Source organism: Triticum aestivum, chromosome 7B, assembly GCF_018294505.1.
Source record: "Triticum aestivum cultivar Chinese Spring chromosome 7B, IWGSC CS RefSeq v2.1, whole genome shotgun sequence".
Lineage (NCBI taxonomy): Eukaryota > Viridiplantae > Streptophyta > Magnoliopsida > Poales > Poaceae > Triticum > Triticum aestivum.
Window position 1 is genome coordinate 558281797 of NC_057813.1, and position 21842 is coordinate 558303638.

The window sequence follows — 21842 nt, forward strand, 5'->3', positions numbered from 1 at the left end:
GCTCCATCGGTTTCCTTTTATTCATGATCTTATGTTATTGTTTGTTACGAGAGCCAATAAGCTATATAGAGTGGTTGCTCTACAATTTTCAGATATACTACAACACATACTGCGTTTTTTTCCAGCGAGAAGTCATTACAGATTGTATAAGCCAAGCGTAACAAATGTGAATAGTAGCAGAGAAACGCTATGAAAATGCTGGAGGAGTGCCAGATCGTTGCACCAGCAAACCTCTGAAATGGAGAAGTGGTAACAATTGTTGCACAAGGCACATCGGTTTTGATATATGCATTGCACACGATCTAGTAGGACAAATCAGCTTGGATATGCCAGTTTGGATTGTCAAGTGACAGGTGAGGAAGCAAACAAGAGTAGGGGCTCTGCAGAATTCTCAAAAACACATGAATAGGGAAAAAAGTAGGATTCGAGTGCCATATCATCTTGAATCCTATCCTATGAAATTACAAAACTATTCCCTCCGTCCCATAATATAAGACGTTTTTTGACACTACACTAGAGTCAAAAACCGTCTTACATTATGGGATGGAGGGAGTACATGAATTCAGATGAACGTTTGATAGCACGAGAAAAGCAAAGGAAATTCCACAAGTGGTTTGAGTAGATGGAAATTTTCCTCCACGATAAGAGTGCAAAAGAATCCCAAGTAAAAAGTTGATTGGATTTCAATCCAGCAAATCAAATAACGACCAACATAGGGAAAACTCCAAGGATCCAAATCCTCCACAAATTCTGTTAAATGCCTTTGAATCAAAGGAGCCGTGGCAAATTTCATCCATGAAATCACTTTGCACCAGCAGCGCGACCAAAACTGTCTGGTTTTTTGACAATCAATGGTGTTGTCTAGTATTGGGCCTCAAGAGAGAAAAAAAATGTTGCCTAGTATTGGAGTTCATGGACCAAATCTGAACTTCACATATATTTGAACAGCAAAAGATGAACATATAAGAAAAGTCACTGAGATCAAGTGTTGCAGAAGCAAATTGCAGAGATCCTCCAGGAAATGGAGTAGGTGGTAGCAACAAAGAGTTGCACGAGTCCCAATGGTTTTGATTTGCATTGCACACTCTCACAGTACTACAACAGAACACGTGACAAATGACCAGCGTACGGAAGCTACTACTGATCTACTACGCAGAACAAGGTATCACCAACCAATGAAAGAGTTACTAGTTTGTACATTCACTGTCAGTAGGTTGTACTAATAAAACCTCAATCTTTGGCTCACAGAAGAGCGACACAGGGATTTGGCATCCGCGCCTCAATCTTTGGATCCGCTGGTTGAGGGGCCTTTCTTTCCTCCATACTTCTGCATTGGAAATTGCAAGCGAAGAATGTAAGCCAAAATATCGTAAATTCGCTAACTTTTGAAGTGCAGATCCTAGGGAGAATATTCTGGTATGATGTTAAAAAGCTTGCTAATCCATGGTGGACGTGGACCAATAATGACATGCTAGCTCCTGAGCTCCTAAACAGATATAGTTTACTCCAGACCAAAGTAGGAAAGTTCAATCAGGAAGCATTCACAGGGTTCAATTCTGATTGCCTCACGGGCTCATGGCACCAAGTAGTACAAGTGACATGCAACTGTGCATCAACGATCAATCGGCATTAAACCTGTAATGACTAATGGGGCATGGAAAGAATTTTGCACTGATTTTGCAGAGATCTTGCAGAAAGCACGATCTACTTAAGTTTAAAGCAGCTGAAAAAACTAAGTAACTTCCAACCAGCAGCAAATTCTCACCTGCTTCCCCATGCTGAATGGGACATACTTGTATTTGACCATATGTAAAATCTGGCGCTTCATTGTCAGGACAAAGAGCACAATCCAATAGCAGAGTAGTATTGGCCAGAAGACAGGAACATCAAATACGGAGAAGAATGTCATGACAAAAGCAACACAGAAGGCTTTTGTGATGGCATACCTGAGAATAGCAGCAGTAGGTTAGTGTGGGTTTTCTACATTTGCACTGCGCACAACATTACAGACAAACAAAGGCCAAGAACCCATAGGCACCGGAAAACAAAATCTTTTCAAACTAGTGCCTACTCCATGCCATCTGATCTACTCCCTCCGTCCCAAAATTCTTGTCTTAAATTTGTTTAGATATGGATGTATCTAATACTAAAACGTGACTTGATACATCTGTATTTAGACAAATCTAAGACAAGAATTTTAGGACGGAGGGAGTACAATTCACTACACAATAGTTGTTCCATAGAAAAATGTTACCATATAACAGCAGACTAAATACCACTAAAAGAACACCACAATGACTTGAAAAGCAATGCGGCAGAGGCAGTTAACATATACTACTTGCAAACTGGAAAGATATTGATTGTAGAATCCCATCTGAACTTCTGAACCATGCATACAACACCGAGACTACCACCGACAGAACACCAAATGGCTTAACAAGGAGTTCTTCTACAAAATGGAAAGCTAACAGCTCTTCATAGGGAAGTAAGAGCAGTTAGCAAGATGGAATGGCCTAGAAAAATGCAGCATATCCTTTCCAGAATACGCAACCTCTTAAAGTCGGAGCACTACAAAACTCCAATTGCACACAAATGCAAGAGTTCACCTAGAGAATCCCAGACTATGCAATCCTAAGCAATTGCACTAGAAAACTTTGTCAGCAAGTGGCTCCGACTATGAAAGGAAAACCCTCAAGCAGGTCAACAAAATGGGTGTATCACATCTAACGTAGGAGCTGGCAAGGCACATGAATTAGCAAGGCTGTATAAATGTTCCAGCTATCCACCCATTTACAAATGGGTTGTTGGTGAGCCCACTTGCTGGCAGGCGAATCTTGCGAAACTGCCGGAAAAAAAAAAGCGAGCTGTTCGATCAAATCTGGGTCTCGAGAAGGGTATTGCATCTGATCTCGAATTTAGCATCAATTTCACGCAATCAAATCAAAGGGGACTGGAGACGAGAAGAGATGGATATACCAGAACTTGAACTCGGGGAGGCGGCGGATGAAGGGCTTGAACTCGTCGTTGCCGCGGGTGGGGAGCGCGGGGCCGGCCTGGTCGAGCGCCTCCAGCTCCGGGTCGACCATGGGGGAGAGGAAGCCGATGAGGAGGTTGAGGAGGTAGATGCCGAGGCCGTAGGAGACGACGTAGAAGCCCTGGACGTAGTAGACCCGCAGCGCGTAGACGGCGGCGGCCAGCAGCGTGCCCGCCCACCGCCCCGCCGTGTGCGGCGCCGCCCGGTCCAGGTAGTGCTGGAACGCCCGCGCCGCCTCCGCGCGGTACCGCTCCGCCGCCGAGGACGCGCCCCCGCCGCCGCCGACGGGCTCCATGGTCGTCGCTCGCCGCTCGGGTTGGGGATTTCTGGGGGATGGGAGCGAGCCGGTCGGTGGGGTGGGGAGGTGGGCTGATGGCTAGGTTCCGTGCGTGGGTGTGCGAGGAGGACCGGTCAAGCGGTGCGCGAGCGGAGCCTTCACATGGTGTAAAGCGAAACGCGGGTTCGGCTCGGGCACACTCACACGCATCCGTCCACCTGCTGCCCTCCCACGGGGGAATCTCCGTGGAATTTCTGGGAAGATTCCCGTGTTCCATCTAAAACAATGGGAAATTTGAACCAAATTTCAGCTTGGATCTAGGTCAAATCTGTTTGAATTTAACCAAATTCATACAAAATATGGTAACATCTACGGCATACATATATGTGATGTTTATACATTTTGCATACGGGAGAAGGAAGCAAAAACACTTGTCAGCCGGGCCTATATAAACTTATCTAGCAAAGACTGTCGTATCATACTCCTACTTGACTACGATGCTAGAAATCAAAAATCATGTCCTCGTCTCCATCCTCTTCGTCGAGCAGCGGGCTGTCTTCATCCAGCTTCTCGCACTCGAACAGGTACGGCGGCGCGCTGTCCTCGGCCTTCTCCTTGCCGTCGCCCATCTCTATGATGCGGGCCATCTTGTCGCCGATGCAGGACCTGACCGCCCCTTCCGAGATGTCTTGACCGGAGCCCAGCCCGAGGAGCGCGGCGCATTCATCTCGGAACTCTCGGTCATTGGACGACGAGATCAGGCCAGCGATCGACTGAGCGAGGTCGGGGACGTATTCAAGAATCTGGAAATGGCATGAACAGCGTGTTACCGCAATGCTTGTTGTCAGTTCAGGCAGCAAGGTGCAGCAAACGGTAGTGGTTAGTGAACAGTACTTGGAAGAATACCTACTAAGCAAGAGTAGCCAAGGACATGCTTGGAAGTTGTCGAACGTGGTTCTATTTTACAGAGCTCATTATCAACATGAACCAGACTGGTGTTTACGCTTATTTTCATGGAAAGGGAAGTCAATTCACAATAAAGTTAGGAACAATACCGTTCTACCTACAAGGCCCGCTTAATACTATTCTTTTGCGTGGAAAATTGCACCGCTGAGGTTATGTGGTGCTGTAGCAGTGGAGCTGAACAATTGCAATGAAGCATGTTGGAGAAGCAGAGCTTATGGTGCTGCATATTTTCCAGACCATGTAATATTTGAATATATAATGCTTACTAAGGTTTTTTTTTTGTTTCTGTTAAAAACTGTAACCATAAGATCAGTTTGCTCCTCTGAAAGACTACGAGGTTGGTTTGCATTGTTATTTGCACAGGTTTAAGACAATTTGCACCTTAGATATCTGATGACAGTATAGCATGTTTAGACAATTTGCACCTTAGACAATGCTCTCTTCCAACTAACAATAATATTTCTTCAGTTGAAAAATTATAACAGACTGAAGGTACATGAGAAATGAAAGTCTTCACAATTATGTTAGTTAGCAGAAAACATGTAACACATACCTTCTTTCCATGACAACTGATAAACTCTCCTGCATGATCTGCTTTCAGGTTATGCAATGCAAGCTTAAGTGCCTTCCTCACAACATATTTATCTGGTTCAGATCTCTGCCATTCTTGTACTGTAGCTAAAGCAAGTCAAGGATAACTAGATAAAAACAATTGGGGAAAACCCATGTTGAACATCCACGCCCAAACGACCAATAGAAAATGAAAGTATGCACAAAACAGGAGCTGGATATATTCCATGGTAAGTGTGAATGGCAATATCAACACGAGCAAATGTCAGGTTATCCCACTCAAGCACAGCATTTCCTTCGTCATCCATGAAACCTCCTTTTAACTTGAAACCGAAGCTTTGCCAATCCATACTCATGAGCACATTGAAGGATGACTGTGAAATGGGGCAGGGTACAAAGTCTTGAAAATGCAAAACCTGCAATAGGCCATTCACCGTCCATCAGAAGCAATGAGCTCAGTTGAATCACGATATCACCATAAACATGAGATGCGTATGAGTAGTAAAATGAAAGTATGTAACTACAAAGTCAGATTCTCTAGCTCAATGGTTGATGTAAACCTGACTAGATGAGCAATTAACCATCCAACAACTCAAATCAGATGCAGTGTGCGCAACCATTATGGCAATTTCAACAAGTAGCCCTTTATCTCTTCTTCTGTCTGAGTTCTTGGCAGATCCAGTTCCAACCTTCAGACGATCTCTGACATGAGCATCAGAAAGCGGAAGAATAAACTTGGAGATTATGTCTAATATGTAGAACAGCAATACGAAGAATTCATCATACCAGAATTATATAATATGCATGTGCTATCCATTAGTATGCCAAGGGTTGAATATAATGACTACAGACTAGGTAACAGCAAGGTTAGGAATTAGGAGCCAAGCGCATGCATAACAGAAGCCTGAAAGTGACCATGCTTGGGTGTGGGCAACGAATGTAATAATCCAGTACAGTGCCGGATGTTGTGGGTCAACATAAATGGTTTTCTCTCATACACAACTGAAAGCGACAAGGCCTAGATCAGTAAATAGAGTTCAAACGCAACGTTTTGAAGACTTCCAGTGTACAAATATGTATTCATTCAACTGTAAATATGTTTGACACATACATCTAAGAATCAGTTACTGTAAGACAATTTTCAGTACTATTCTCAATTGTTTTTCCTATTTCTATCTGACACTGAAAAAAAATGTACATGAGCACAAATTCACAATGAAGAAACTGAGTGATCTGCTTAACAAGGCAGATCAAATACGAAATGCAAAAAGAAGGCAAATGAAAGATCTCCAAGCATATCATTCCTTCTAGATATAAGTGCAAGGGAAAAAAATAAAGATGCGTTCCAGTGATAAATAAGTGCTACTGAAAGCCAAGATATCACATATATACATATTAACTATGAAACTGAAAAAAGAAGGAAGGAGTCCTAAAATAATTACAAACAGAATATAACAGAGGTATGCTCTTTTAGGAGGAAATGAACAAAAAATAGCGCAATTCTACTCTAGACGCGTTTAGGTAATAGTAGGGTGATTTGAGAACGCCAATCGTGGATCATGTATGGGCAATTTGAGCAAAACAATGTTGGCATCCTCTGTGAAAATATGTCTAGCAGCCATATCAAATTGAATAGTGAAAGTTTTACCTATTCATACAACATGCATCACACTTGTCACATGTGTTCCCATGTGAGAGTGCATAATCTTCAAGACCAGAAACTAGCCGCTCAATACTTGATGTGGCAATAGAAAGATGGGTATCATCAGATTCATTTGGCAGACAAACATTTCTTGATCCAGCACTTATTGTTTGCTCAATGGCGAGCTCAATTGCTAAGTTCTGAGTAAGTACACATAAGATAACCAAACAAGCACTCAAGAGGTCAGGCTAAGAAGGAAGAGGCAAGAACAGAGAGATGCTACAATTTCATGCCAACTGGATGTTCAACAATAAAAACTGAAAGTATGCCACAACCACTCAAGAGGTCAGGCTAAAGACATCACATATGCTTATCTACTATAAACTTATTCTTCAGTTAAACAAGAACACATACTTGGAAAAAAATGGAATCATTGCTGGAATAATGGTATAAGTATATCTCTATTTAATCAGCAGGGATATCAGTTTCAGTGCAGAAATCAGTAGATCTTCATATGCTAGCAGGTTCCACATATGCAAAAAGCATGGACATATACACAATGCAAATTTGTATGTGGTCAATCCGATTTTCATTGATTATGTCTTGTCATTACCAAGATCAAACGTATGTGAATTTTGGCAAATGTATCCATACTTTTTCACCTGAAGCCTGTTGAGAACTTTCTATATCTACAGGAACCTCATAAGGCTAGGGTTATGTACTTTTGGTGTTTCTCATTGTACCATATAGAACATGACATTTTTAACAAATAAAAGACCACGCATGACTCATAAGCTAGAATGCAATTTGAGTAAGATGGTCCTTCGAACAAGAAAGACTAAAATTTAACACACCCATAATAAACAGCATTTTTTTTCTGCGGGATAATAAACAGCATTATTACTGCTACTATATACATGTATCCGTACAGTTATTGTGATATGTAGGCACTGGGCACTTTGAGTTGTGGATGCAATGACCTAATATTAAACGGAATGCGGAAGGGAAAAAATTGGGATGTGATTGATGAGAAGATGGATACTAACAGTGGCAAGGAAATCATATGAAATGTATTAATATATATTGTGAAAATATAGCAGTACAGAATACTTACAGCTGCTCTTAGCACGTGTATCTGCATAGGTGAATGTGAAAATGGGTAAGTCGGGTAATATATGAGCCACCATCAAAGAAATAAATGTTAATCACAATACCACACACGTTAACAATTATGCCATGTTTGAGTTACTTTCTTCAGGAAGTATTTATTAGAAATTCATGATCGGGATTCTTATATTGACAGGGATTATATATCACAAGGCTAAACTATTGGCTAACGTTGACCATAAATGTGGTAAAAAAAGAGAGAAACATAAACATTAAGCAAGGCATACCTTGCGTGCAAAACCAACCAGCCATAATACGAAGTCATCAATATCAGCGCCATTTGAAACGCAAAGGCATACTTCAGTTCCACTGCTTTGACAAAAGGCATATATGATTCAACTGACCCCAGTATATGATGGATGATATCAAACTGACAAGAGATGGCCTGCCTGAATTTTGCATTATTCTTGTATGTGGTAGACATCTTGCTGCATCTTGTACTTGAAGATGCGTTCTCATGAAGATTAAATCGGTAATGATAAATAGCTTTGTCATTGATTCCTACAAAATGGAGAAAGGCAAGAACCCATCAGCGGCTTTCCTGATATCACAATATCACTAACCAAATAAAACCTTCTCTGCAAAACATATTTGTGCCCCTTCCATTCCCTTTTGGATGCCATTTTAGAACGTGTGCGACCAGTATTTACAAAACAACTGACCACCAATGTACACAAAAGAACTGAGATTCTAACATACAGCAGGAAACTGTGTATAAGTGAAAAGGAACAGCGAAGAAGTGTAATGCATCAAGGAAACAGATAGCGTACCAGTAGTTGTGATTAAGAGGGTACCATCTGCAGATAAAGAGAAGCTGTGTCAGACAGAGAAAGCTGAACCTAAGAACAAGAAATATTGCCAAGACTAAACCAAATGAATATCTGAAAGAAATCACATGTCACATTGCAGTTGGTACACCTGAAAACTGTTTTGAAAGTTGGAAGTGTGGATGCCACTGCTCATTTCTAGACTCATCTGTCAATTCATTTCAAAGGTAGTGATAATTTTTATAGGAAAAGGTGGCGTCTAACAAACAAATGTTGATGGCATGACCGCATGAGCACCTGATCATCTACACATCTCTCACGCATGCTCTAACCGGCTATAACTGAAGATGGAACCCAGGAGAGAACTTACTGACAGTGTTACTAACTAGGGACATTTCCAATACATTAGAACCGAACTTTTCAAGCAAGTTGATTAGATTAGCATCATGAGACAAAATTCTTGTGCACGAGCAGGTGATCACATACCCCATTTCTCCAGCGGGGTCTCACGCGCCAGGGCATCCAGCTCCAGGAACTCCTCCAGCTTGCTCCCGACTCCAGTGTCCGAAACTGCATCATTTCAGTTCACACAATTGGGGACCGAACCAAATGTAAGCGGAAGGAAAGGAGGAAGGAACGGTTCCTCGGGCTGCTAGGTTACCGGAGACGCGCAGGGCCGAGGACGCGGCGGGGTCCGAGGGTCCCTTGAGGGAGACCGCGAGCCGGCACGGCGACTCCGACATCCGGCACCGCTGCACCGCCCAGCAAATCAACTGAAACGGAGACGCGACACGAGCTATGAGGGGAGTAGATGGGGTAGGGCGGAATCGGCGTGGACTTTGAGTTGGGAGAGGGGATTACGGAGTGGAGGAGCTTCCGGTGGGGGGAGGAGGAGGAGGACGGGGACGGCATGGAGGCGGGGGAGGGAGACGCCGCCTGCTCTGGGGTAGACCAGGGGTTTGTGAATTCTGGTGCCGCGCTGCTGCTGGAGAGTGGAAGGGCGTGGGCTATGGAATTATCCCCGTGAGCGCGTGGATCGCAAGGGCAATGCCGGCCGCCGCTCGCCGGAGCTCCGCCGCCGTCGACGTTCGCCCCGCCTCTTTTTTCCCGAGTGTATGGGACTGAGATGGTGGTTCGCGATAGTAATATGGGGCAAGGTATAAGGGCCTACATAGAAAATGGGATCACTAGTGCCACAAACCTTCTATCTAGCAGGTTACATCTGATTATCATGAAAACAACTAAAACCACGATAAAAATTATGAAACAGAGAAAGTAACATATTTTAGAATGCCGATAACTACCAAAGGTCGAACGTCAGATAGATGATCATAGCAAAACAAACATTTTTTGTAGCAATAAATATTTCTTGAGAATGGCAAATTTAATGAGCAAGCATGGCAAAATCCATCTTAGTATATTTTTTTGCCAGAAAATTGCCATGCTATGAAAAATATCATCATCCTTGCATCAACTAAAATGCCATAAAAATGTTCGTTTTTCCATATATACGTACCTGATGATCATGTACTTATCATATCCGTATGTTTTAAATAGTCTCTACTACCTAAAAGATACGTAAGGTTCCCTCTTCCCTCTTACGTCAATTTTCTTCCCACCTGTTCGTCGAACCTTTTCCCTTCCGTTGTAGTACGTCGTCCACCCCTTCCATCTCAATTTTTTCCTTCTTTTCAACAGATTTTCCTTCAAATCAGGCTTAATTAATGATTTTTATTTGTTTCCTGCAAATCAGTGCCACTCAAGCCTACGCTGCCAAATTAAGCTCATGCCACCATGGAGGATGCCATGTCCGCTGCTCCCACCACCCTACGTCGATCCTCAGCCAGAGGGTGCGCCCCGATGGCAACCCAACGCCCTCGGCCACCTGAACACTGGGATGTCCCTTCGACTCCATCAACTGCGCCGCCGTGCCGTCGATCTCTCCGGCCGATTCAGGTCGCCCGAGGGACCATACGGACATGGGGAAGGCAGCCCTGTGGCCGGTCCCTTCATCATCTACAACAGCGTCCGAATTTGGTTGTCTTCCTCAACTCCTCTCTAGAATTCCCCTTTCTCAAACAACGTAAAAAAAGGCTTACTGGGTAAGGAACTTTGTCCATGATAATACGAGTATCATTGCATGGTGCTTAGTATTCAGAATTCCATAAACGTTTCAGGTCTGCTTCCGGGTAGATGTTGTTATATCCATCTGTATTCGTGTAACTTCAGTTTCTGAATCACTTTTTAGACATGTTCGATTAATTGCGTTGCCAAAGTTACTTAAAAATAGCATTGCAGAAACATTGTGGCTAGCAGCCGGAAGGCACATGTGATGGCATGTCTAAATTTCATCATCTGTAAGATAACAAGCGTGATTGTTACTTTCTTTTTGGGCTTGACAGCGGCACCATATATATGTATGCCTTGACAGCGGCACAGGTGAGAGTAATACTTGTTAAGGAAGAACCAAATTGTCATAAAGAAAATCTGTAGCATCTCACCACTTTTTTCTGGTCACATATGACACCATTTAAATCGGTCGTTCTTTTAAGTGTGTTACAAATTCTTCAAGTATGCTTGTGAAAATAACAACCATGGTCTCGATGGTGATAAGTACTACTATATGGATCTTGAAGATAATAGTTCACATTACCAATTTGGAGGGCGGTGCCCAGTACAACGAGGAGCACAACAACATCTCGAAGACCGGACCCCAAAATTTGAATTTAAAAGTAAAAGACGGTTTTGTATCCTGAAACCCTATATATGACCAGAAAACATTTCATTATTAGATTTGTACTTTATTACTTACAAAAGGGATTGCTTAGAAAAGGGATAACAGACCAATAACAGAGCGACATTGCTTAGAAAAGGGATTTAATGTGTGGTCGGTCGAAGTAATGGGTCTTACTTTGTGGTGATAATTTGCCTACTTAACTGCTTTGATACGGCGGGAATCACTGGTTCAAATCCAGTAGTAGGTAAGTAGGTACAAAAATTACTAGATAGCATTGGACTTGCTTCGCTTTGCTATTAATAACTTTTTCTATCCCTCTTCCGTGTTTCTTTGTATCAACTATAAACCACTCGATTGTCTTTAATTGGGTGGGGGAATCCAGTTGACAGCCTTGATTCGTATCCTAGCTCATCTGAGAGCGAGCTTCACTTCAACCAAATCTTTCGTACCCTGAGCTTTACTCAAGTTAGCTTCGGCTATTTCTCACTTCTTCTTTCACTTCCACGCTTGTGCTTTCAACAAGTTTGTACCAATCACTAGAAAAAAGAGAGAAATGATTGTCCTTGTTGCTCTCCATTATAGGTTTAAAATGTGCATGGTTATATCTGCATTTTATAGTCAACACAAACACTTTGATTTGTAATTGAATGCTTTAGATTTTTAATTCTGAATCAAATAGGTATGATTACATGATCAATTGACACTATTTGGTGTAGCATGTTGTTTTGCATTTAAGAGTTATATCTCTTATAAGGTTAGGAAGATTTGCAACGGAGAAGTTGTCATGACAACATTGCAAGTCAACCTGACAGAAGGAAGTCCTTATAGGGGCTTTAAAATGTTTATATCCCGTTGCAACGCACGAGCAATTGCCTAGTAAATTTTAAAAGGTAACGACGGCTAAGATTTTGGCCGCTCATTTTGCACGAGCAACTCGCTTTCCATTTAGTATCACACGTCATCGCTTTCCGCCCTCCCATCGTTATCTCCCTGACCTTATCTTCTCAAGACCAAAGCAAAGCCAGCCACAGAAAATCCCTATCGACTCATCTCCTTATCTCCTTTTCTTCTTCTCGGCTTCCACTGCTACCGCCGGCGGCATGTCGCCGCAGCGCCATAACTCCACCTTCAAGCTATCCCACACCCGAATCCCTTCAGCCACACCAACATATGGCCTCTCTTTACTATTGCCTCGTGTGCCACAACCAGGAGATAGGGGCAAGTTGCAGGTTTTGCAGAGATGGGGTGAGATGGTGTTTTTTTATGGTAGCGATGGATGTTATGTCGCTGGGAAGGTGGAGTGAAACGTCTCCAACGCATTTGTATTTTTTATTTGTTTCATGCTACATTTACATCATTTATACATACTTTTGGCAATAATTTATTTCATTTTTATTTGGACCGGCCTATTAATCCAGTATCAAAGGGCAGTTCTATTTTCTAGTGCTTGAAATATAGGTCAAAAATTCACATAGTCGGATTGCGCTGAACTTTTTGTGATTTTTTTATGAACCAAAAAGAGCTTCCACAGCTAGAAGATGGACCAAAGGGGAGTCCCACAGGCTCCAGACGACCAGCCCACACAGACCCCTTCCGGACGCATGGTGGACCCGTCTGGGTGCTCCTTAAGTCGGTTCATGCTCTACTTTTTCAGCAAGAAAAGATCCTAAAATAATAAAAACCGTGTAACAAAATCAGCCCAAATGAAGTTATGGATCCCCGTCTATAAAATAAACGGTGACCGAGCTCAAAAATGTATTGAAACAGAGAGAAACATATAGAGATTATATCCAATCTTAGAGGGGCTCTCACTCTCCAGGAGCCAGGGAGGCCAAGGACCAGAGGGGGAACTTCTCCCCATTTAGGACAAAGGCCAAGGAAGGAGAAGAAGGACAGGGGCCTCTCTCCACCTCTCTTTCGGTGACCCCAGAGTGCCGCTGGGGGAACCATCATCGCCGCTATTTCTTCATCAATTTTAGCGGCTTCATCAACATATCCCTCCTTCTCTATTAAATGATCCACTCTCTCGTAACTCGTTGTAATCCCTACTTGAACATGATTTTTTATGCTATTATTATCCAATGATTTGTTTCATGATATTATTTCCGAGTAGTTTCTTTTTGTCCTATAGATTAATTGCGATATGCGATGGTTGATTTGAGTTATATGTCATTATGGTGTTGTCCTATGGTGCCCACCATTTGCACACATGTGTGAGACTCATGTTGTAGGGTGTTGTAAGATGTGATAAATTTGCTTATGATGGGTTGATGGAGTGACAGAAATCTAAACCTTAAAAGGTTTAGAAGAATTTTGAGTTGGGAGAGAGTCAGAGAGAGAATCTGTTAAGTAAATGAGAAAAAAATAATACAACCATTAAAAGATTTGCTAGGAAACCAGCCAGAGAAACACGGGTCATATTCTTCAGTCTTGATTGTAATTTTCTTTCTTGATTGGTGTTCTTTTATGTAAAGGCTAGCGTTATGTCATTTTTTTTCACTTTTGCCAGGTCGGTGTTTACGTGCTTGTACTATGTTCTTTATTATGATATAAAAGGAGACATGTATTACCATGCAAAAGAAAAGTACTTTGCCATTTTCATGACGTTCCAATAAATCCTAACTAAGAAATATCTTGATGCATGTAAATAGGTTGCCAAATTGATGTTTAAAGATAATGTGAGCCACTACAATATTAATTGGCATTTTAAGCCCACTAATTGTGATTTTTTTAATCGATATATGCATTTCTTTTAAAGTTTGGTATACGTGTCACCGCTGCATGGCACCATTCATATGTCGTCATGCCGTATTGATGGACATTAACTAGATATGTTAAATTCTTCTTTCGTTGCAACACACGAAAATTTGTGCTAGTATCAAATTTATGTCTGTTTGTATGAATCCCGTCGTCTCTGTATGAATTATGTTCGAATCAAGTTTACAGATTTGAAAGACAGATTCATCGCTGTTCGAAAACATATGTGAAAAAAAACACTATGTCTGTTTTGGGGACATGTTGGAGATGCTGCCTCAGAGCATCTCTAGCAGACCCCGCAAAAGCGGTCAAACCCACGAAATCCGCGTTTGCAGTTTCGTGGTGTCAAAAAACGTCCTGAATAAAACCCGCAAAAGCGATCAAACCCGTAAAATTTTTGCCCCTGGGAATCCATCCTCACGACCCTTAACTTTGCAGATTTGGAGGCAAAATATAAGGAAAACTGCAAATCGGTCAACGAGCTAGCTAGCAAGCTCTTGATCCATCCGGCCACGAACGAGCAAGCTAGCTAGCTAGCAAGGTCCTCGATCCATCTGGCCACGAACGTTGAGGGAGTAGCTAGCAAGCTCCTCGATCCAGCCGGCCATGGATAGCTAGCTAGCTCCAGGATCCATCCGGCAACGGAGGAGCTGCCTCCTGGATCGATTCGGCTTCTACCATGGACGAGGGGAGCTGACTATGAACACAGGCGAGAGGAAGAAGAAGACACGGGAAAGAATATACGCGAATATTCTTTTTTACGGATCCGTTATGCGAGGTCTGCATCTGCAGCCGTCCGTACTGGCCCGCAAAGCCGTTTTTTCATGAACTACAAACGTGTCTTGCGAGTCGGCGGGATGCGGGTCTGCTAGAGATGCTCTTAGAAGACAGGTCCGCACCTCCTCCGCAGCAGGTGATCTTGTGCAAATGTATCTCTCTGACATGTGGACGCAGGCTGCGAAGAGCCCACTAGTCAGCCTACCGGTCACAAGAGCATCTCCCGCCGCCGGCCACGCAGCTCCGCCGGATCCGGCCTACCTCCGCCCTAAAAGCGCCGCCGCCGTCGTCACGTGCAGCTCCACCACGGCCTGCGACAGCGCTGCGGCCAGACCAACAAAACGTGCGTGTGCTCCCCAAGCTTCTGCAAGGTCCGAGCAAAGCATCCGCATCGTGTTCTCTGTGCCACAGCCACCTCCCCCCACGTTCTCGGGAATCTCGCGCCCCCGGCCGCGATGGAGGTGGAGCTCCCCGCCCGCGCCTCCTCCTCCCAAGCCAAGGCGAGGGAGACGCCGCCGCCCTCCCCGGCGGCTCCCGCCACCGCCGCATCTCCCGCGGAGGACGCGCCTCTCCTCCCGGGCGACGGTGTTGTGCGGCGGCGCGCGGTGAGGGAGCGGTTCGCGGCGCGCAGCCTCTCCTTCCGCCGGGACGTCGGCCACGCGGCCTCCGAGACCTTCCTCCTCACCCGGCTCACGCTCACCCTTCTCCGCTACCTCGGGTACCCGCCACCAATCCCATTTCCACTCCCTACTTTGCGCTTTCGCTCTGTTGCCACCACTTCCACTTGGTGATCTGCTTGTGCTCTTGGTCCGATTCGATATTTGTTGTGGGGCGGAGCTAGCTCCCGGCGACCCCGGGCCGCCGGTCTTCATTAAGTATTTTTGTCATGCATGGGATGGGAATTAGTAATGATGCTGGGGCCAATGGTGGCCAGCGTTCCACTGAGTAGATATTGCCCAGGCGCCAGTTGTGGCATTTATTTCGGAGAATTTGTGTGTCTCGACATGTTTAGCACCGAGCGGATCGAATGCACGATAATGAGCAGGAGGGCTGATAATCTCATCGCTGAATTAAAGTACATAAGCATAATGAAGTGGTTTAGTAGATAGGTAGAATGGTTTCAGGTTAAGTCTGAGGCAGATTTAGCTAGTGGGGTTTCTCATAATTTTTCAAACCTCCCATTCATTGTGGAACATCGGGTGATCCCGGTTCGAGAAAACTGAACGGGGTGGAAGGAAACATGGAGAAAACTCTCAGTCATTGATGATTATTTGGTTCATCGCAATAACTTGTCAGATTTATGCAGGGTAGGCTACAGATGGATTCGTCAGTTCCTAGCTCTCTGTTGTTATGCTCTATTGCTTATGCCTGGTTTTATTCAAGGTTGGTTTTTTGAAACCCTCCATTTGTTCTTCATGCAATTGGTTTCCTATCACTGTCTCGTAATTAGAATCTAGGGTGATATACTTTGTATGAATATCGCCCCCAAATCATGATTGATATGCTATAGTTATCTCATATAGTAAATTTAATTTTCTGTTTCTCCTTTATTTCAGTTTTATATTATTACTTCTTCTCAAGCCAAGTTCATAGAAGTGTTGTATATGGAGAGCAACCAAGAAACAGGTATTTCTATCATTTTCTACAAGTTTATTACCATACATATGATAATGCTGCTCAATAAACCGATTTGTAGTTTATCTCGGTGTATTTGATAGATTAGATAAGTTATTGATATCTTGCGCACTGCAGATTGGATTTGTATATACCAGCTGGCACGACAGGGTTGAAGCCAGTTGTGGCATTTGTCACTGGTGGAGCATGGATCATAGGGTGAGTACAAGTATGTACTGTATTGGACCTCAAGAATTTTCTTTCCCTTTCGCTTTCTAGAACACCAGCAAGTTTGATATTTTGTCTTGACATTGTGTGAAGCATTTTATATATCTCAGGTACAAAGGGTGGGGTGCTCTTTTAGGCAGACGGTTGGCAGAAAGGGGCATTTTAGTTGCATGCATTGATTACAGGTACTAGGAATAAGTCCAAATATGAAAAGCAGGTGTTTTCTTATACATCATACTCATGGAGCATAGCAATGGTTTGTTTGCAGAAACTTCCCTCAGGGGACTATTGGTGAGATGGTAGAAGATGTATCCCGAGGAATCTCTTTTGTCTGCAACAATATAGCTAGCTATGGAGGTGATCCTGAAAGGTTTATAGCTTATAACCGATCAAAAAAATTAAGCTTGGCGATTGCAAATTCAAGCCGTTCATTCTAATGTATGCTGTACACATGTGCACATATGATAAATCTTTTGAGTTCTTTAGAGATTCATCAGTGTGGAGGTTGAGGTAGAATGTATAGAAGGCATTGTTCATTGATTATTCATCTTGTCTAGGATTATAATGGTGGGACTTGAATCTATGTTTCTTTTCCAAAAGATTATTGGTGCACTATATCCTAAAAGCTGAATAAGGAAAAATATATCCTGAAATGACGCATTTATAGTCATTTTGTTCTGATATTTTTTATGTACATCATGATAACAGGATTTATCTTGTTGGACAATCTGCTGGTGCACATATTGCTGCTTGTACTCTTGTAAATCAGGCTATCAAAGAATGTGGCGAAGATACTTCCACTTGGAGTGTTGCACAGCTAAAAGCATACTTTGGTATTTCTGGCGGGTAAGCATGTGACTAGCAGAAATTGTAGATCTTCCTTTTCTCTTGGAAATTTGGGTGCACTATTGCGAGTAATCAGATTCTTGCATTGTCAAATATCGGCAGTCAGTCCACTAGTGTTTATCTCTAGCTGCAGCCTGCAATTTAGTCTCTTGTGCTTTTTTGTTGGGCAGAATGTTGATATGCTTGTTACAAATTAAGAGAGTCGAATAGCGCCAGTAATCAGTTTCGTGTATTGTGAAATATCGCAGTCTGTCCAGTAGAGTTTATTTCTATGTATAGCCTGCAATTCAGTTTCTTGTGCTCCTTCGTTGGGCAGAATGTTAATATGCTTGTTCTAAATTAAGAGCGGAAATTTGCCTTTTCAGCAATGCTAGCTTGCAAGTTACAGGCTCCTGCTCCAATGCTACTTATACCCTCTAGCGCCTCTGTCCAAAATTTGATTGTGTGACTTGTTACATTTGATAGGAGCATCATTACTGATTTACACACAAGAATGCCTGAGGATAGCTGTATTGGCCTTGACATTGACTTTTTTTCTGCAGTTATAATCTTCTTAACTTGGTTGATCATTTCCATAGGCGTGGTCTGTACCGGTCCGTCTTTCTCAGGTATTTATCTTTGATCACTTGGCATTTATCAATGTTTGGGGTTTCGACACCAAAAATAATTCCTTTTTGTGAAAAAGAAGTCATTTTTTCTTGCCCGCTATTGTCAGGATACTAACCATTGCCATCTTATGTTTCAGCATTATGGAAGGTGAGGAATCATTGAAGAAATTTTCTCCAGAAGTGGTGGTTAAGGAGGTAGCTGCTAGATCTGCAGTTTCTCTATTGCCTCATATCATCCTTTTTCATGGGACAACTGACTGTTCAATGCCCTCTGCTGAAAGGTTGGTCAAACCGAAATTATTGGCCACATCAGATTTTGTAACTGTGTCCTCTCATGATTTTTTAGTTTGCATTCTGGATATTGGTAGACCTGACATCCAAAAATGCAGTGAAGCATTCCTTGATGCTTTACAACAGCGTGGTGCCAGAGCGAATCTATTCTTATATGAAGGAAAGACACATACCGATTTATTTCTTCAGGTAATTATTGTGATTTGTGACACTAGCACTGTTTGAGAGGATTTCTTTGTTTGAACATTTTGACCTTCTTGGTAGTATTTTGAGGTGCTTAATTTAACCATGTTTAAGTAGGGAAGTACATTGCCTTTTTTATTTTTGTGAACTTAATATTTTCCATGTGATTTCGAGCATGGCGACGAGTCTTGCTGTCATGGAAAAAGTGCCCGGTTTAGAGTATAGCTCTTCGCTTTTGTTGTTTTTTTGTGCTAGATTGCTCATAAATAGTAAAGCGAAAACCTCTGGGGTCCAATAAATAATGACTGGGTTGTTTTAGTGTCCAATGCAGACGTACTTAGTCGATTTTTGTGTGATCTCCATGTAGCTTGAGTCTTATTATTCGGACACTATTAACCTCTGAGCGCTGGTATTTATTCCTTGCGTTTTTCTAAATTTGGATGCTTATGGTTCTAATTCTTAATCCCTTCTCTGTTATAAATATTGCATCAAAAGGATCCTCTTCGGGGCGGTAGGGATAAAATGCTGGAAGAGATAGTCGCCGTGATACAAAATGACGATCCAGGGGCGTCCGCGCAGCACCTTGCCGTGCCCGTTGCACGCCGTCTTGTTCCGGAATTCATGCTGAGGCTTGCTGGGAGAGTGAGCCCTTTCTGAACATGGTGGTGATTACTGGACACGACGACTAGCGAGGCAATTTACTGTAAGAACCGTATACTAGTTAGCTACAGAATGAGTTTGGTGGCCTGATGTACTGCTAATTAACCAGAGATGTATCTCGCTGTTTCGTATGAGTTGTGTAAGGGCAGACCTTACTGTAGACGACTGCCACTGTTGTATAGCTGTATTGTACTCCCTCCGTCCGGAAATACTTGTCATCAAAATGAATAAAAATGGATGTATCTAGATGTATTTTAGTTTTAGATACATCATTTTTGTCATTTTGATGACAAGTATTTTCGGACGGAGGGAGTACCTCAGTGTATAGTATGGCTCATTATTTTCTTGGCTCTTGAGCCTCTCATTGTATCTTGTGTAATTGGAACAAAGGCCAGCCTGTGGTTGATATCGGCTGTGAAACCTAGTTAGCTATGGAAGTACCGATGGCTCACAAAAATATGAATATAGAATGGAAGCAAGTCAATTTGCACATCAAAGCCTAAAATTGCAAAAAATGTTTTGTGCAGTTTTAGGTGTAGAATCTTTAAACCTAAAGTTACACGTTAGATGAGGGATCAGGATTGAGGAACGTCCGACTTAGAAAGTTGAGGATGGTCGACTTCAAAAATTACTCCCTCCGTTCCTTCAAAAAGAAAGTGTCGTGGTCTTAATTAAAATTTGAATTTGAATTAAAATCATGATACTTATTAGGGAATGGAGGGAGTAGAATTTAGGTTCAGACTGAGAAATAGATGTCTCTAAAATACTCCCTCTGTTTCAAAATAGATTACTCAACTTTGTACTAACTTTAATACAAAGTTAGTATAAAGTTGGGTCATTTATTTTGGAACGGAGGGAGTAGTACTCACGGTTCTACTAGTCACTACTCACTCAGCTGCATGTTTGACTTAGAATAAACCTAAACATTAAGTATTTTGAAACGAAGGGAGTATTTTTTTATCCAAACACGAAAGAAAATAAAACTCGATGCCCAAGCTGAGCAGATGCAGAGCTGTGACGCTTCTTGATTTATTAAAAACACATAACTTTCATGTTGAGCACTTTCCTATGTGAGGTCGCCTAGAAGATGTTTCGAAAATACTAACGCCCACACGTGTAGCAATTTTGCAACTCGCCCACACGCGTGAATCACTGTTCAGTCGAGTTTGCACGAATTTTGACACATTGAGGCAGAATTTGCGTGCCACGTAGGACGGTGCTGGTGTGTGGGCGTTGGAGAGTTCGCCCACACGCCCCGCAGCACGCGGTTTGCTAGTTGTGCTGTGTGGGCGAACTAGTTTCTGCCCACACAGCCAACATCTAGTCCACTTGTGTGTGGGCGAACTGTTTTTCGCCCATACGACACTCGCACGTTGTTGGATGGCAACTACAGTTACGCGTACGTGGCAACTAGGTAAACACACATGACAACTATGATTCGTTGCTAGACGGTAACTGCAGTTGCGCATACGTGGCAACCAGATAAACACACATGGCAATTATGATTAACCATACATGTCAACTATGGTTGGACCACACGTGATAACTAGGTAGACACACATGTCAACTACTGTTTGACCATATGTGGCAAGTAATTAATCACACATGGCAACTATGGTTTGATTACACGCGGCAACTACCATAAATTAGACATGGCAACTATAGTTAACCAAAACAAATAGAGTTGCCATGCTTTTACAACTACATTTGCCATCCCAGATAACTACATCAGCCACCCCGGATGGCAACTAAATCGTTACCCCACGGGTACCTAACGTAGCTGCGTCAGGACGTGTGGGCATTTTTACTTCGTGCCACATACGCGGGGTGAAGATGAGTAGTATTTCTTGGGCGTGTGGCATGAACTAGCTGCGTTCACACGTGCAGGCAATTCTAATGTTCACCCACACACAGTCCGTGTGAGCTGCCTACTGCTTACGTCATACACGGTGTGTGAGCGGATGTCTAGTATGCCACACGTGTGGGCGTTATCGGCATCCAAGAGGTTTTGTTAAAAGACGCCAAAATCAACTCCGGATTCTTCTCTGTTTCACCTCGGAAATGGCTCTAGTTACCACAGAAATTTTACAGCAATATAATCCAACTAAAATCCTACAAAACACAATAACAAAGAAAAAAAGAACTAAAAGGGTAACAATTAGTGGGACAATCCAAAGAATATCAGGGGTAAATTCACAAAAAATATGGGTGTAAAACACACTCATTGATGAATGAGTTGGAATTGTGACTCCATCTAGCAGTACATATCATTCATTTTTCTCATTAATTTTCTTGCTGATATTAAGATCATTACCTGTAACCACTGCTCCTTCACTTTTATTGCATATAGTAGCAAAATTGGCAATAAAGTGATATTTCCTTTCGTTTGAGCAGGTCCATAAAAATCTATCAGCTGCTACTTCAGTTTGGAATGTCTATCCACAAGTTGCACACTAGAAAAAATGTTTATCAGACTGAACCACATCAAAATTGTTAGCATCTGCCCCTAACACTTGACCTGCCAGTTGAAGCTAATGCCGCCACAAGAAAAAAAAACTATCATCTCAAAAATTTTCCTATGCCATTGGGGTTGTGAAATAATATTTATTATAAAGTTCAAGGGTGACCAAGTTATTACAATATTTGGTCACGATTCGATCATGAAAAAGCGTGCATTGGAAACTAAGATGACCAACTTTATTGCAAAGTTCACAAGTA

The 21842-nt window shown here is 42.6% G+C and overlaps 3 protein-coding genes across 4 annotated transcripts; 1 reads left to right on the forward strand and 2 right to left on the reverse strand.

Annotated features, from left to right (window-relative positions):
- Positions 1-1047: 1047 nt before the first annotated feature.
- LOC123156565 (protein RER1A) lies at positions 1048-3452 on the reverse strand. Its single transcript, XM_044574724.1, has 3 exons — positions 2977-3452; positions 1766-1946; positions 1048-1327 (listed from the first exon to the last, which is right to left on the reverse strand). The coding sequence occupies exons 1-3, from the start codon at positions 3327-3329 to the stop codon at positions 1280-1282; spliced, it is 582 nt and encodes a 193-aa protein (XP_044430659.1). The 5' UTR covers positions 3330-3452; the 3' UTR covers positions 1048-1279.
- A 152-nt stretch (positions 3453-3604) lies between these two features.
- On the reverse strand, positions 3605-9550 carry LOC123156564 (type 2 DNA topoisomerase 6 subunit B-like). The gene is made up of 12 exons (XM_044574723.1): positions 9285-9550; positions 9085-9196; positions 8910-8993; positions 8427-8453; positions 8046-8157; positions 7884-7965; positions 7604-7624; positions 6496-6689; positions 5408-5549; positions 5070-5263; positions 4831-4951; positions 3605-4114 (listed from the first exon to the last, which is right to left on the reverse strand). The coding sequence occupies exons 1-12, from the start codon at positions 9333-9335 to the stop codon at positions 3812-3814; spliced, it is 1443 nt and encodes a 480-aa protein (XP_044430658.1). The 5' UTR covers positions 9336-9550; the 3' UTR covers positions 3605-3811.
- A 5280-nt stretch (positions 9551-14830) lies between these two features.
- LOC123160319 (probable isoprenylcysteine alpha-carbonyl methylesterase ICMEL1) lies at positions 14831-19581 on the forward strand. 2 transcript variants are annotated; one of them, XM_044578121.1, is made up of 11 exons: positions 14831-15412; positions 16001-16077; positions 16251-16320; positions 16447-16527; positions 16647-16721; positions 16805-16906; positions 17245-17382; positions 17925-17990; positions 18128-18271; positions 18359-18470; positions 18960-19581. In XM_044578121.1, exons 1-11 carry the CDS (start codon positions 15150-15152, stop codon positions 19119-19121), a joined length of 1290 nt encoding a protein of 429 aa, XP_044434056.1. In that variant the 5' UTR covers positions 14831-15149; the 3' UTR covers positions 19122-19581. The 2 variants fall into 2 exon arrangements, with proteins under 2 accessions (XP_044434056.1, XP_044434057.1); XM_044578122.1 differs by having other exon boundaries at positions 14840-15412; positions 18380-18470.
- Positions 19582-21842: the final 2261 nt, after the last annotated feature.

What these genes read in the sequence shown, in the direction of transcription:
- LOC123156565 (XM_044574724.1), bottom strand. Translation starts at nt 3,329, where the DNA reads ATGGAGCCCGTCGGCGGCGGCGGGGGCGCGTCCTCGGCGGCGGAGCGG. An exon ending in CTCCCCGAGTTCAAGTTCTG is followed by an intron (nt 1,947 to 2,976) that starts GTATATCCATCT and finishes TGCTATTCTCAG; the next exon opens with GTATGCCATCACAAAAGCCT. An exon ending in CATTCAGCATGGGGAAGCAG is followed by an intron (nt 1,328 to 1,765) that starts GTGAGAATTTGC and finishes TTTCCAATGCAG; the next exon opens with AAGTATGGAGGAAAGAAAGG.
- LOC123156564 (XM_044574723.1), bottom strand. Translation starts at nt 9,335, where the DNA reads ATGCCGTCCCCGTCCTCCTCCTCCTCCCCCCACCGGAAGCTCCTCCAC. An exon ending in TGGTTGGTTTTGCACGCAAG is followed by an intron (nt 7,625 to 7,883) that starts GTATGCCTTGCT and finishes TCACCTATGCAG; the next exon opens with ATACACGTGCTAAGAGCAGC. An exon ending in GATGCATGTTGTATGAATAG is followed by an intron (nt 5,550 to 6,495) that starts GTAAAACTTTCA and finishes TGCTCATGTCAG; the next exon opens with AGATCGTCTGAAGGTTGGAA.
- LOC123160319 (XM_044578121.1), top strand. Translation starts at nt 15,150, where the DNA reads ATGGAGGTGGAGCTCCCCGCCCGCGCCTCCTCCTCCCAAGCCAAGGCG. An exon ending in GTTGCATGCATTGATTACAG is followed by an intron (nt 16,722 to 16,804) that starts GTACTAGGAATA and finishes GTTTGTTTGCAG; the next exon opens with AAACTTCCCTCAGGGGACTA. An exon ending in TATGGAGGTGATCCTGAAAG is followed by an intron (nt 16,907 to 17,244) that starts GTTTATAGCTTA and finishes TCATGATAACAG; the next exon opens with GATTTATCTTGTTGGACAAT.